The 12,776-nt window shown below is 37.1% G+C and overlaps 1 protein-coding gene across 8 annotated transcripts in view; it reads right to left on the bottom strand.

Moving 5' to 3' along the window:
• DFB (DHFS-FPGS homolog B) overlaps positions 1-12,776 on the bottom strand; it is a 78,559-nt gene that overhangs the window by 36,127 nt on the left and 29,656 nt on the right. For all 8 annotated transcript variants that reach the window (XM_089158090.1, XM_089158091.1, XM_089158088.1 and 5 more), the window contains exons 7-11: positions 10,801-10,884; positions 10,571-10,627; positions 1,202-1,262; positions 650-696; positions 466-543 (exon numbers count right to left, since the gene is read on the bottom strand). In XM_089158090.1, the coding sequence (XP_089014216.1) occupies positions 466-543; positions 650-696; positions 1,202-1,262; positions 10,571-10,627; positions 10,801-10,884 (327 nt within the window). The remainder of the gene's footprint in view (positions 1-465; positions 544-649; positions 697-1,201; positions 1,263-10,570; positions 10,628-10,800; positions 10,885-12,776) is intronic.

Genomic DNA, 12,776 nt, shown 5'->3' with positions numbered 1-12,776 from the left:
GTTGTATAGTCTATGAAATATGGGTACCTGAGCCAGTGGTTTATTGTAGTCGCCTTAAGTTGTAATTGTTCTCTTTTTCACTTCTTTACCTTTACTCCTTAGGGAGCTGTATGCAGTTCTCATGGAGTTGATTGTAAATAATATAGAGGAGAGAAATTGATTCTCTGACCCAAAGTTTCACATCTCTTCTTTTCTCCTTCTCCTCTTCTCTTCTCAGACCATAAATTCTTGTTGTTTCACTTTAATTCATCCTTGATTGATTTCAATCTTATCTCCATATATTTCAGATTGTGCAACTATTACTTATCTCTATTAAAGACAATCAAACTAATGGGGACCTTCTGTGACCAAGTTTACTTGTGCCAGGATCCAACTTTTAGGACTTGGGAGAATTCAGAGTTTAAAAATTAAGATATGAAGCATTTGCTAAAGGTGCACTGAAACCAGAAGTGAAACAGAACTTACATCCAACTCAGAAGCCACCTTCTTCAGTACAGTCATTGCTTCATCAGGTTGTGGCACAGTAAAGGCAGGAACTCCAGGCTGTACCAAGAAGTGTAAAAGTGAAAGAAAGAAAGAAACATGGAAATGCTATCATTAAAAGGATTCCCAATAAGAGACACTATATTAGTAAATACAAAATGCACACCTTGAAGATACCAGCCTTCTCCCCAGAAATTTCTCCAAGGGTATGCCCTGTTCAAAGCATTCAACAAAGAATGAACATAAGAGTCAGATCCCATTCCCCATTGTCTCAAAGCAACACGATACACAACATAGTCTCTCACAATCTAAATATCAATACTAACAACCATATTCAGAGAAATAAATAAGATTGTAATGATTTTATCTGTAGGCTAGTTATTTGGTTATCTTTTTTGCTTTATTTATTTATTTTGGGTAACAGTTATTTGGTTTCATTACCCAAATAATGGACCTAGCTATAGAATTGTAAAATCATGACTCATAAATAAGCTTTATCATCAAAGACAGTGATGATGTGGTGAACAAATATCTTAAATTGCAATAACTAATGTTTATCACTAATGGTATAGAATAGAAAAGTTTATATACACTACGTCCCATGGTAATACCATATTGTCTTCTCAAATTTTAACAGCCGCTTAGATATCATAGCCATCACACTTTCCAGTCAGTTGCACTAAAACAATCTAAATATTAGAGGTAAGATATCACTAACCAAGAATTTCCATGTGATCATATCCAAGGGAAGATATTCCACACACAATTGGTGCCTGTACCTGTAATGGCATGCATAAATCATATGCAAAAGCTTCCATAATAACTACAAAGACAAACAAGCTACAAGCTGTACTATGCTACTCTGCTAGGTACTTTCTTTTAACATAAACAAGGTAAAAAATCAATGGAACTTTGGTTTTCAGATTGGATTTGTGAGTCCAGAGTAAAATTGTGAAACCAGAAAACCAAGAAGAGGGAGAAAGAAAAGGAGAGATGGAGAAGAGAATGAGGTGGAAGGAGAGTTGTGCAACATGCAGACTCTCCCCCTCATGCAGGCGTTATTAATAACTTCAGGGTTCAGGAGAAGTTTTCCAAACCCAGATTATATAATATGGAAAGAAAATAAAAAAGAAAAAAGAAGGCAATATAGATCCACAATATGATACTTATGACTCCAAGTGACCGGGGGTAAAAGGGGAGACTTATACTAATGTGTACATGACTCAAGTGTAACCCCACAATACACAAAGGGTGTAACAACCCCCGTATTTCTGACCCAGGATCCATATTGCAGGTTCGAAGGTCAAGCAGGAATAAGTTGTGGAGAATCCGGATTGAAGACCATGATCCATATCCTGAGTCCATAGATTTGGATTCTCTAGATGAAGAACCTACCTCACTGGGAAAATGGATTTCCAGTTAGAGTCAAGAGGTGTTTGAAGATGTTTGGAATCAAGGTAAGTTCTCCCCCACATGTTGTATAGGGTTAGGTTTGAGTTGGGGATCAACCTCTTGAGCAAAGCACCCAAGTACTGAAAACTAGGGGCCGGTTGCTTAAGGCGGTTGATTGGCCCATCAACCGCCCCAAGCGACTACCAGGTATGCTTGCGGGAGTTTTACCCTAATTTGTTCCCAGTTCCATATATATAGCAAACCCCGACCTTTTTACTCATTATTATTCTCCGGATTGCTGCTGTGGACGGTTAGGAGGCAGAGAAAACATATTGGAAGGTGAAAGAAGCGTGGTTTGCAAAAGTATAACCAATCCTTCATCTGTTTTGCGAATCTTGAAGAGGTAAGTGATCCTCACACACTCCATTCTCTTTCCTCATCTTTTGGAATGTGTGGATCTTTTCCCCTTTTGTTGGTGGTGATTGAATTGTATTGGTTCTGTTCCCCATCAGTGATTTTGATTAGATCCTATCCGAAAATGGATCCTTGCATTCGAATAAAGGAAAGATCTAATTGAAGGAGATGAGTTGAGTATTGAATCTTTAGAATTTTAGGGTTGCTGCTTCGTGCTTGTGTTGTAGACTTCTTAAGGACGAAATTCGGATTTAAATCTTCCCAAAATTGGATTAAAATTGGGAGATAAAATATTAGAATTTTGGACTTGTAGACTGTCTGTAATAGGGGTGGTCACTAAGGGCGGTCACTTGACCCAACCAACCGCCCCAAGCGACTGACTAGGTAATAGTAGCTCTGTGAAGTTGGTCCTTGCTCTGATTTGACTCATGTCTTCTTTATATTTTTGTAACTCTATGTTTATGTGTTCTCTGAGTTTGTTGGAAGTGTTTTGAGTGAGGTTTAATTGGATTCTAGTAAGCTTTTACATATTTACAAGTAAGGACACACATTCTTATTTATGTGTGATGGCATGCTATATGATAAATTGTATATTTGTTACACTATCCATTGATCATGTAACTTGCTATAGTTGTATAAGTCATTGAATTATAGTTGAATGTATACTGTAAATGATGTTTTTATATACTTTATTACGATGTGATATAGATTGAATGATTATGTTATAATGATATATGATATGATGTAGTTGTGATGGAAGGTATCCATTTGAGTATCCATTGCTTAGGACATCAGGGGGTTGTGGTATGACACATGCTCATTGATGCCCCTAGCACTATCATGATTGCTGAATGACATACCTAGGGAGTTTATATTGCATGGTTAGGTACCCTTACATACTACTACCCTTTCAGGGGATTGAAGCCGAATGACCCGTGATATTAGTGATGTGACTTTGTTTCATCCTACAGCGGTAACCAGTCCATGCAAGAGATTCAGTGGTCCACTGTTGATCATACAATGGTAGAGTTGCATATGTTTGGTTTGGGCTCATAGATATCCAGGGAGTCGTGAGGGGTCATGAGAGCATCCGCCCCAACAATATGTGAATGACCATAGGGTTAGGGAATGGAGTCCAACAGCGGTAGCCAATCCATGAGGGTTCTTATTCCTAGGTAGAGAAGGATACGGAATCGAGTTGGTTGGTGCCATAGGGGAAGTATATGGACTTCATGTAGTATATTACCATATGACATTGCATTAGATTAGAAACCACGACGTGCACCAGTACTCATGCCAATGATCGTGGTAAGAGAGTGTTTACCAAAACCCCAGTCATGGTTGATTGACAAGGACTGAACCCCTTTACCCGAGATCCCAACAGAGCTAACCAGTCCATGAGGTATCAGAGTGACTAGACTTACCTAGAGGAGGGTTGATGATATATCTTAAAGCATGTCAAGTGTCTAGAAACTTGCATAGTTAGATCTTAGTAGCATTCGTATTCTTGCATATCATTCATTACATTATGCTTACCTGGATATGTTATTATATGTATGAGAGATGTGTTATCCTTACTGAGTTTGTCAGAACTCATTCATTTCTTGTGTGTTATATTATATTGTTCAGATGGTGTTTCGGAATCAGGAGAAGTTCCACGTGATTGGAGCAACTCCTATGAAGAGAGTGTGGTACCGTTAGTAAAAGACGGAGATGTTTGCCATGGAGCCTCCTGTGAGTGCTTGGAGTGCGCTTACAACACCCATTGATGGCAAGCAAGGATAGATCAACCGACATTTTGGATTTAGTTTATTATTTATGCTTCCGCTGAACTCGATAATTTTTGAAAACTAGTTATTTAGATTCCTTCCTTTGATTCATTCTTGGAGTAATTTGTGCTCCTGTAATCCTTTTTGATTAATTATTTGAACTTGTTTTTGCTCTTGATTTCTATTTCTTGCATTTATTATTATTGATGATAAGATCGTGGATCCTGTGACAGATCACACCCACAAGTTGTTGAGCTGAACCGATACTGGCGGGTGGGGTGTGACAAAGGGTCATCTACCCTTACAACCATTAAGTAATATCGTCTAACACTCCCCCTCAAGCTGAGGTATACAAATTTCCATTCCCATGTTGCAAAAGAGATTTTGCAAAATTTAGCATGAAATTTCAATAATCTTGAGCCTACTAAACAAAACCTAGTGTAAAACGAAGTTGAGTTAGTTGATGAAATTTGAGTGAAATATCAGTTCAACTTCAAGAATTTCAAAGCTTTGTAATTTGGAAATTGTAATTGAGATTTGGCTACTTCTAGGATGTTCTACTCATGCCTTACATGTTTGTCATGCATATTTTAATGAAGTTTCAATGTTTTCTTCATTATCAATTGAAATTGCTTTTCATTTATGTCAACTTATACTTCAACCATATTTAGATTTGCTTTTCATTTATGTCAACTTATATATCAACCATATTTAGATTTGAGAAAAATATAACACTCAGTTTTGTCCGTATACAGCCGAGCAGGTATGATGTGAATCTGATGGGAATGTTACACATCCACCCATCACTCACTACTACAAAAGACAGAGGCAACCACTTAGAAACCTTTTGCCTTGGTTTGGCTAAGCATACAAGGAGATCTACTAATAGAGGGTCATCCGACCCTTAGGACTATGGAGCGCACCTTTTTTCTTGTCACATTAGACACGTCTTGGATTTTATTTTACTCTAAGGGTAGTCTTCAAAGCTCTGGGATCTAATGATAATCCAGGACAAAGGTCACAAACAAAGCAAACACTCACGAAGATAAGAAAAATGAGGGTGCAAATGGAAACAAAACAGAGTAACAAATTCTCCCTAGTAAAATAGAAGATGGCAAATAGTTAATAAGAAAATACACAATCAACGCTTATCAGCCCAAAAAGGGTTAGCACCTTGATTTTAAACAACAAAGAACAAGCTACTTCCATAGGTGACGATTTTTTCTCTCTACAACACCATTTTGTTGTGGGGTTTAAGCAATAGAGGACTGATGGAAAATGTCATTTGAATTTATAAAGGAACTAAAGGGGTTTTAAAAAAAAAATACTCCTCTGTATTATCACTATGAAGAACCTTAACCATCATGCAAAACTGAGTATGACTTTCAGTAATAAAATTACAAAACATTTCAAATAACTCTAGAAAAGTCATGCACAAAGTTAACATAATATCTAAAACCCAAAGTGGAAGCAGTAGAGGAGTGACCCAAGACATAAGAATGAACTAAAGCATAAGTAAGGGAAGACCAGCTAATAACCTGAGGTGGTTAGCTCCCATGAGGAAGCTTTCCAATCTGACACGACTCATAGGGTAACTCAGAAGGATGCTGACAATGACTATCTATTAACTTCAAATGTATCTAATGTATCTAATGCGGTAAAGAAAAGCTCAAATAGGCCACAAATGTGTTAAATAGGTATAGACCCAGATTCACGACCCCTACCAAGAGTCTTCTTTGTCTTGAGATCCTGAAAGAGACAATCGATAGGAAAAAAGGTACCAAAACAATTATATTTAGTGATAAGCACAGTACAACATTTCGGCAAAACTAGGCAAAATTTCACCGTTTCACTACTTGGCGAAAAGAAAATAGGGTCAAAATCAAAAAGTTTGAAAACTTGCAAAATCTTACCAAAATTTCACAGCAATTCCTACCCTTATGACCCTTTCTTTAAGATGGGTTGGCTGCTTTATGCGGATAATGCTACCTACATAAGGGTAGTGCCCGACTATATATAGCACATGGGTTTGATAACATGGGCTGAGTATGTCCACCGTTCATAGAACCATCACAGTAAAACAACCATTATTAAGTTATTCATGGTGCGATGTGTATTGTAAATTTGTAATTTGTAATCATTTATATATTGTTTGTTTATATATATGTATGTATATATATATATATTATAAAAGCATGTACTCCTCTTTTTCCGCAAATCTTTTTATGTCCTTTTCTGTCCTTATCATTGTTCCAAATACCAATAATGTTGTACTATTTGCTATTACTTTACTTATTTTTACAAGGATAATTTAGACATTTTAGTCATAAATTATTATTAATTTTTCATTACTCTCTTAATTTCTCTATCGATTTATCTCTCAACCTCTCTCAATCTCTCTCAAACTCTGTCGCTCTCTATATCCCTCTCCCTCTCAAACTCTCTATGAATCTCTCTCTCTCTCTCAATCTCTCTCAAAGTCTGTCACTCTCTATATCCCTCTCCCTCTCGAACTCTCTCTGAAAAGCATGTACTCGTCTTTTTCCGTAAATCTTTTTCTGTCCATTTTTCAAAATACCAATAATGTTGTACTATTTGCTATTTCTTTAGTTATTGTTGCAAGGATAATTTGGACATTTTAGTCATAAATAATTATTAATTTCATTAATTTTAATCCCTCTCTTAATCTCTTAATTTCTCTCTCGATTTCTCTCTCGATCTCTCTCTCAATCTCTCTCAAATCTGTCGGTCTCTCGATCCCCTCAATCTCTCTCCCACTCGAACTCTCTCTGAATTTCTCTATAAATCAGCAATTCGATCTAAATTGTGGTGCCTTCAAATACATTGGATCTAAACTGTGGAGCGTCAGTTCCAATTTGATCGGAGTTAAAGCAATCGAAACGATTTTACTTAAAAGCAACTGGCTAAAATTTTGCCCATTACTTGAGGTTTCTTCTATGAGAGATACTCAAAACCTCAAGTATCTTACTTAAAAGCAATTGGCTAAAATCAAAACCCATTACTTGAGGTTTCTTCTATGAGAGATACTCACGGATCGAATCATCGGAGTGCTGGTGGAGGCCACAATCCTGGGTAGAGGTTTTTTTCTTGAAATAAAATAGGAAGACAACAAATTTGGAACAAAAGGGCTCATTGGGGATGGCTTCTGCACGTGAGTAGGTAGAAAGTCAATTTATTGATATCTCATTTGAAGAGATGCAGAAGGCGTTGCTGTAATGGCTATCAGACCTTGTATGAAAAACCCAATTTTGATATGAAGGTTGGGCCTGCAAACAAGATAAGGTAAAATTCTATTTTCCTCTTGCTATTGGGTTATATGTAGTTATTAAACAATTTTTTATGAAGGCCAATGGAGATCAGCAATAAGAAACCTGTGAGTCGGTTTGGGGAGGTTATTCAAGTTCCCGGAAAGGTTAGTGTTATTTTCTTTTTCTGATTTTGCTTGGAAGCATCACTGCTGATCAGCAGTAAGAAACCTGTGACTGTTTTAAGTGCTTAAGAAACTTTTATGGATTCTCCCTAGAAAATTATCGCTTCTTCTTTGGCGTTTGTCTTTATTTTATTGCATATTGAGATATCTCATAAAATAATTTCAAAGATCTCACTCTCTTAAACCTTCATATATAGTCACGTGCATTTGCACTATATATATATATATATATATATATATATATATATATATATATATATATATATATATATATATATATATATATATATATATATATATTGACTACTGACTTCTACACTTTTACTTGACTACTTTATACTAAATTTTAGTTTTTTTTTTTTTTTTTCTTTGTTGCATTTTAATGAAGATTTTAGTGTTCTCTTGCATCATATCCAAATTTACATTGGTTAAAATTCATGTTCTATACTTCCAAGTTTCGCCCATATACAGCCGGGCATGTGCCGATCAATAACACCACTTTGGAATAGGTTTTAGGCAAAAACAACACTCCCACTATGTTTATTGGCATCAAATTAAGATGGACACCAAAAACAAATTAAGATGGACACCAAAAACCAGGCCAGGATGACCTCTAAAAGCCACCAAAACTTAAAAGGTCAAAATCTGAATAAATGATTCCAAAATTTTGGCAAATTTTGGAATTTTGGTTTATCCCGATACCGAACAAAATTTTGAACCTTGGTGGAAGGTTAATGAACAGATAATAAATAAAAGGAAAATCTGGTAAATAAAGAACGGAAAACAAGTTTAAGGCTAGAGTCAAAGGAACAATTCGTATGCCTTTAACTATGGCATGGGAACTAATAGCAAGGGTGACCATGAAAGTGGATGAACCAAAAGTAGAAAAGTTACATGGAGTGTCAGTCATGTGATCAGAGGTTCTTGAATTAATGATCCACGGCCGAGAGATGATGATAAGCAGGGTTTCGTGCTCCCTATCTATACAAATGTAGTATTAGATGACTGGGACTAGGCTTCCTAGAAGTGGGTGAAGCAAATAAAATCTTCTGCAGACATCTCACATCTCCATTGTTCTTCAGACTGTGGAGGTGTGGTAGTCTCTTAGCAGTAGCAATATTGGCAACTTAAGGAGGATTGCTTTGTAACTTCCAATAAAATCTCTAAACGTGTCTTGGCTAACCACAATTATGATAAGTATTGAGAAGTGGTAGGGGGTTTTCTTCCAGTACCAGCCCCATGAACATGATTATTTCAAGGATTTGATCCATGATTTTTAGTGAATGTTGTAAGTGCACATGTCATTAGATGTATTATCATAAGAGTTTTCCCTAGAAACTCGAAGAACCTGGCAACCTGTGAACAGGTGTCAGATAAAGTGGGCATTTTGTCACCACCAAGGATTTGAGATCCTACTGAATCAAATTCTTTCCAAGTCCCCCCTATCACAACAAGTTGCTCAATAAGATTAGAAGTAATGGAAAGTGTGGAATTCAATTCCTCATACATCCTCTTGAAATTTGTGACATATTGGGTCAAATGTCAACCCTTCCTCTCAACTTTGTAGAACTCCTAGAAAAACCATATATACAAGAAAGGTTGTTCTAACCAGAATACAGGACATTCCAATATCCAATAGTTCCTGGACAGCGTCAGTATGGGTAACAAGGTCAACAATATGGTCCTCCATAGGATTCAACATTTGTCCTAAAATACGGGCATCCATTATTACTCAGTTAGACTCTGTACCATCAGGCTTTTTACTCAGGTGATCTTGTTGTCCTCTCCCAAGAATTACTGCCCTAACAATTTTAATCCACTGATAGAAGTTACCAGCCCTTTTATGTTCAGCAAACCGCAGGTAGGAAGAGGATAACACCTCAATTGAAGTACTTTTGTTAACGGTCTTAGCTTCAGCCATCAAAGAATCCTGCTGTCCACAGGATTTTCAGAAAAATAATGATTGCACCATAACTTTAACCTTAACATGACAGTCATCGACTACACTTCTCCAGCATATTCCAAATAAATTTGAGCATTCAAAAAATGATTATCAAACCAGAAACAGGACACATCCAGCAAATAATATTCAGACATAATCAAAACAATCACACACAGCAGAATCGATTCCAGGCAATTTCAGATCCAAAAACAATAATGCAGACTCCAATCCACCCAATCCACAATATGATATTACAACTCCTGAGTCAATGAACACCTTCAACTAAATCTGAATGAAAAATAACATAATCCTCCCAACAATTACCTCCATAACAACCAAAAACAGAGCATTGACTTTTTTAAAAAGAGACCAGAAGTTGCGCAGACAAGTTCAGAAATTCTTCAACCTATAAGGTCAGAAATGTATAAACTTCTTACTTCATCGATTCTCCAAACCAGAAAAGCACAATATTAGGGTGCCATCCTCTTCAATCACAGACCAAAAGCTTCTTCAAACCAGCTCCAATGAGTCTCCAAGTATTGCAAGGTGTATTTAAAAAAATAGGATTTTTGAGAAACGTAAAGGGATCTAGTGCTTTAATACCATGTAAAATGGCAGCAAAACAGAGATCAAAAGAGAAGAAAGAAACAAGAAGAGAGGAGGCAGAAGAAGAAGACAATTGCAGGTGAATGCCAAGGAGGCTTGCATTACCTTGTAAACCTCCACAGGTCGACATTCTTTATTTATAAAGATCCAAAAGTACCCCAATTACAACAGGAAACAAGAAAGGGGAAGACAATATGTGAAGGAATCTAACAACCTAGAGCTAGCCCTTGCACTAATTGAGTCCTATTCTATTTTGACAATTCTGCCCTAACACTTGCCTAACCAGTTTACATTATATGGGGGAAAAAAGTAAGAAAGCAACATGGAGCCCATGATAGGATACAACACTCCACGAGTCCAAGTAACCAGGATGAAAAAAAGGAAGGCTTATAATAACATGTACATGACCCAAGTGTATCCCCACGATATACAAAGGGGTCACATACGCTTACATAACATTGTTTAACAGGAGTAATTTTTTTTTTTTTTTCAGCATAGCACAAAGCTACATACCACATTTGTTGCATCAAATTTTCCTCCTAGTCCAACCTCCAAAATAGCAACATCTACCTGTGAAAATTGTAACATCCAGGGTAAGTTACTGTTTTTTATATCATTAGAAGATGCATGCATAATTTACAAAACCACAGGCATTGAAGTGAAAATTTTACATCATGAAAGTACAAGTAAGAAATAAAATGAAAAACAAAGACAGAATAAAGGAAGGAAATCATATGGCAGACCTGTTCGGCTGAAAAAATTTTGAAGGCTAACAGAGCTAGGAATCGAAAATAATTAGGCATTGGGACATCATCATTAGTCTTCTCCTGTACAAACCAGGGTAGAAATTATCAGACTTAATAATCCCTAGTATTCATCATTGCACAGAAATACTTCCTCTTTATTTTATATACCTTACAAAAAAGTACATAAATTCCACTACCAATTCAGAGTAGTGAAAGAGTGTTGATTTAGAAATTCAATCTTTTTTACACATAACAGGAGAGACATGAGAAAGTCATTAAAGTTGAATTCTTGAATTCCATATATTTCTGTTTCCCTTTGTGCACAATACAATACTTAACATAGAAATGTACCTTATACGTTGAATGCATTGCTTAGGCCACCATATCCAATCAGAGCAATCTAATCCAAATTCCAAACTCAACATAATCCCTACTGTAAAATTAAAAATGAATAGAGTATCTTAGCTGAAGTAGTACTAAAAACTTCTTCTTTTTTGAAATGGACAACCTCATGATGCAGTATCACAAGACTGGTCAGACAAGCAAGCAGCGCTTTGGAAGCCCAGACCCAAAAAGAACCAGTCCAATGGTATTTGGTCCAACAAGAGATGGACTTAGTAATTTCTTTCATAACAATTATTTCTGTTTTTAATTGTAAGTTACCTATGTAGTTAGATTTTGAGTTTTTTAATCTTTGGATGAATAGATAAATTCACTCAACAAAGGGCAAGCCCAGCCAGAAGACATGCTCAATAAGTGACACCAAGCCTAACAGAAAAACTAGAAATGAAAGAAAAGAAGCACAGAAAAAATCACTAGGCAAAACCAAAAACAAGGCCAATCTAGATTGGGTTGGATACTAGCCTTTCCCTCTATTCTTTTTCTTTTTCTTTCTTAGAGACTTGAAGTCAACAATAAAGTCTCCATCAACTTGAAACGCCCCTTAGTAATACAGTTGCTTCTCTTACAACCATCGTGATCTGAAGCATATAAAGGATTGAGATATCGGTCTCATGTGTACACTCAAAGCCTTCCTTTTCGCACAACAAAAAACTGTCCTCAGAACTAGAAACCGGCTGCCCACAATTGGATGGGTTAGGGGAGCCTGTGATGGAGAAGGGAGCGGGGGCCGGGGTCCTAAGGCTTTTGGAAATTGCTAGGTCGAAATGTTGCAGCGACATGGCAAGAAAAGATGGAGGGGAAGTTGGATGAGAATGGAGGGAGGGGAAGGCCTTGGGTGGTGGGTTTGGGGAAAGCCCCTCATCAACGACAATGGAGATCACTACAAGAGGCAAACTAGTGGTGGGAAGATAAACGTAGATTCATGCAAAGGGTATGGTCTATCCATCTTCTTGGTGCAGTTATCTGATTTGAGGGGGAGGCCAATTTGCCTGAGGCAAATAGCATTCCAAAACCCTAGGGGGAGATCTGCTAGAAGATCCACATAGGAAGGAAGTTGTAATCAACCTTGTGGATCTTGGAAGAATGCTCCCATTGGTGAAGGAAGATAGGTTTGTCTTCAACTAGCAAAGGATTCAAGAGGTTTGGTCCTTATGTACAATGCAGGGAACATGGAAGGAAAACGTCATTATTAAGATGGAAAATTTCTAAGTTGACAGGGACCTTCCATTGTTTGAAGAGGGATGATTTGACAACTTGAAATGGCGATATGGGCCAAGGAATTGACCAATAATGCATATTTGGCATTTTAGAATGCCGTGTAAAGAGAGGAGGTAGGGGCGTAGGGCAATGGGCTCTAATAAAGGGACGACCATCAACAATTTATTTTATTTTTTTTTTTTTTTTTTTGGGGGGGGGGGGGGGGGATGAAGCATAGGTTGAGACTTGAGGAAGAAAGTGATCTAAGAGCAAACAACAAGGAGGACCGGGGGTGAGGGAGTGAAAAGTGGGGGAAGGATGGAAGCAAAGGGGATGTTGGGATGTCCTTGGCATTCATCAAAGGATTTGGAGAT

This window comes from Hakea prostrata, chromosome 6 (genome assembly GCF_041222555.1).
Source record: "Hakea prostrata isolate BN-2017 chromosome 6, UWA_Hpros_2, whole genome shotgun sequence".
NCBI classification, from domain to species: domain Eukaryota; kingdom Viridiplantae; phylum Streptophyta; class Magnoliopsida; order Proteales; family Proteaceae; genus Hakea; species Hakea prostrata.
Note: the sequence above shows the minus strand (reverse complement) of the source record. Positions and strands in the feature narration are given on the sequence as shown.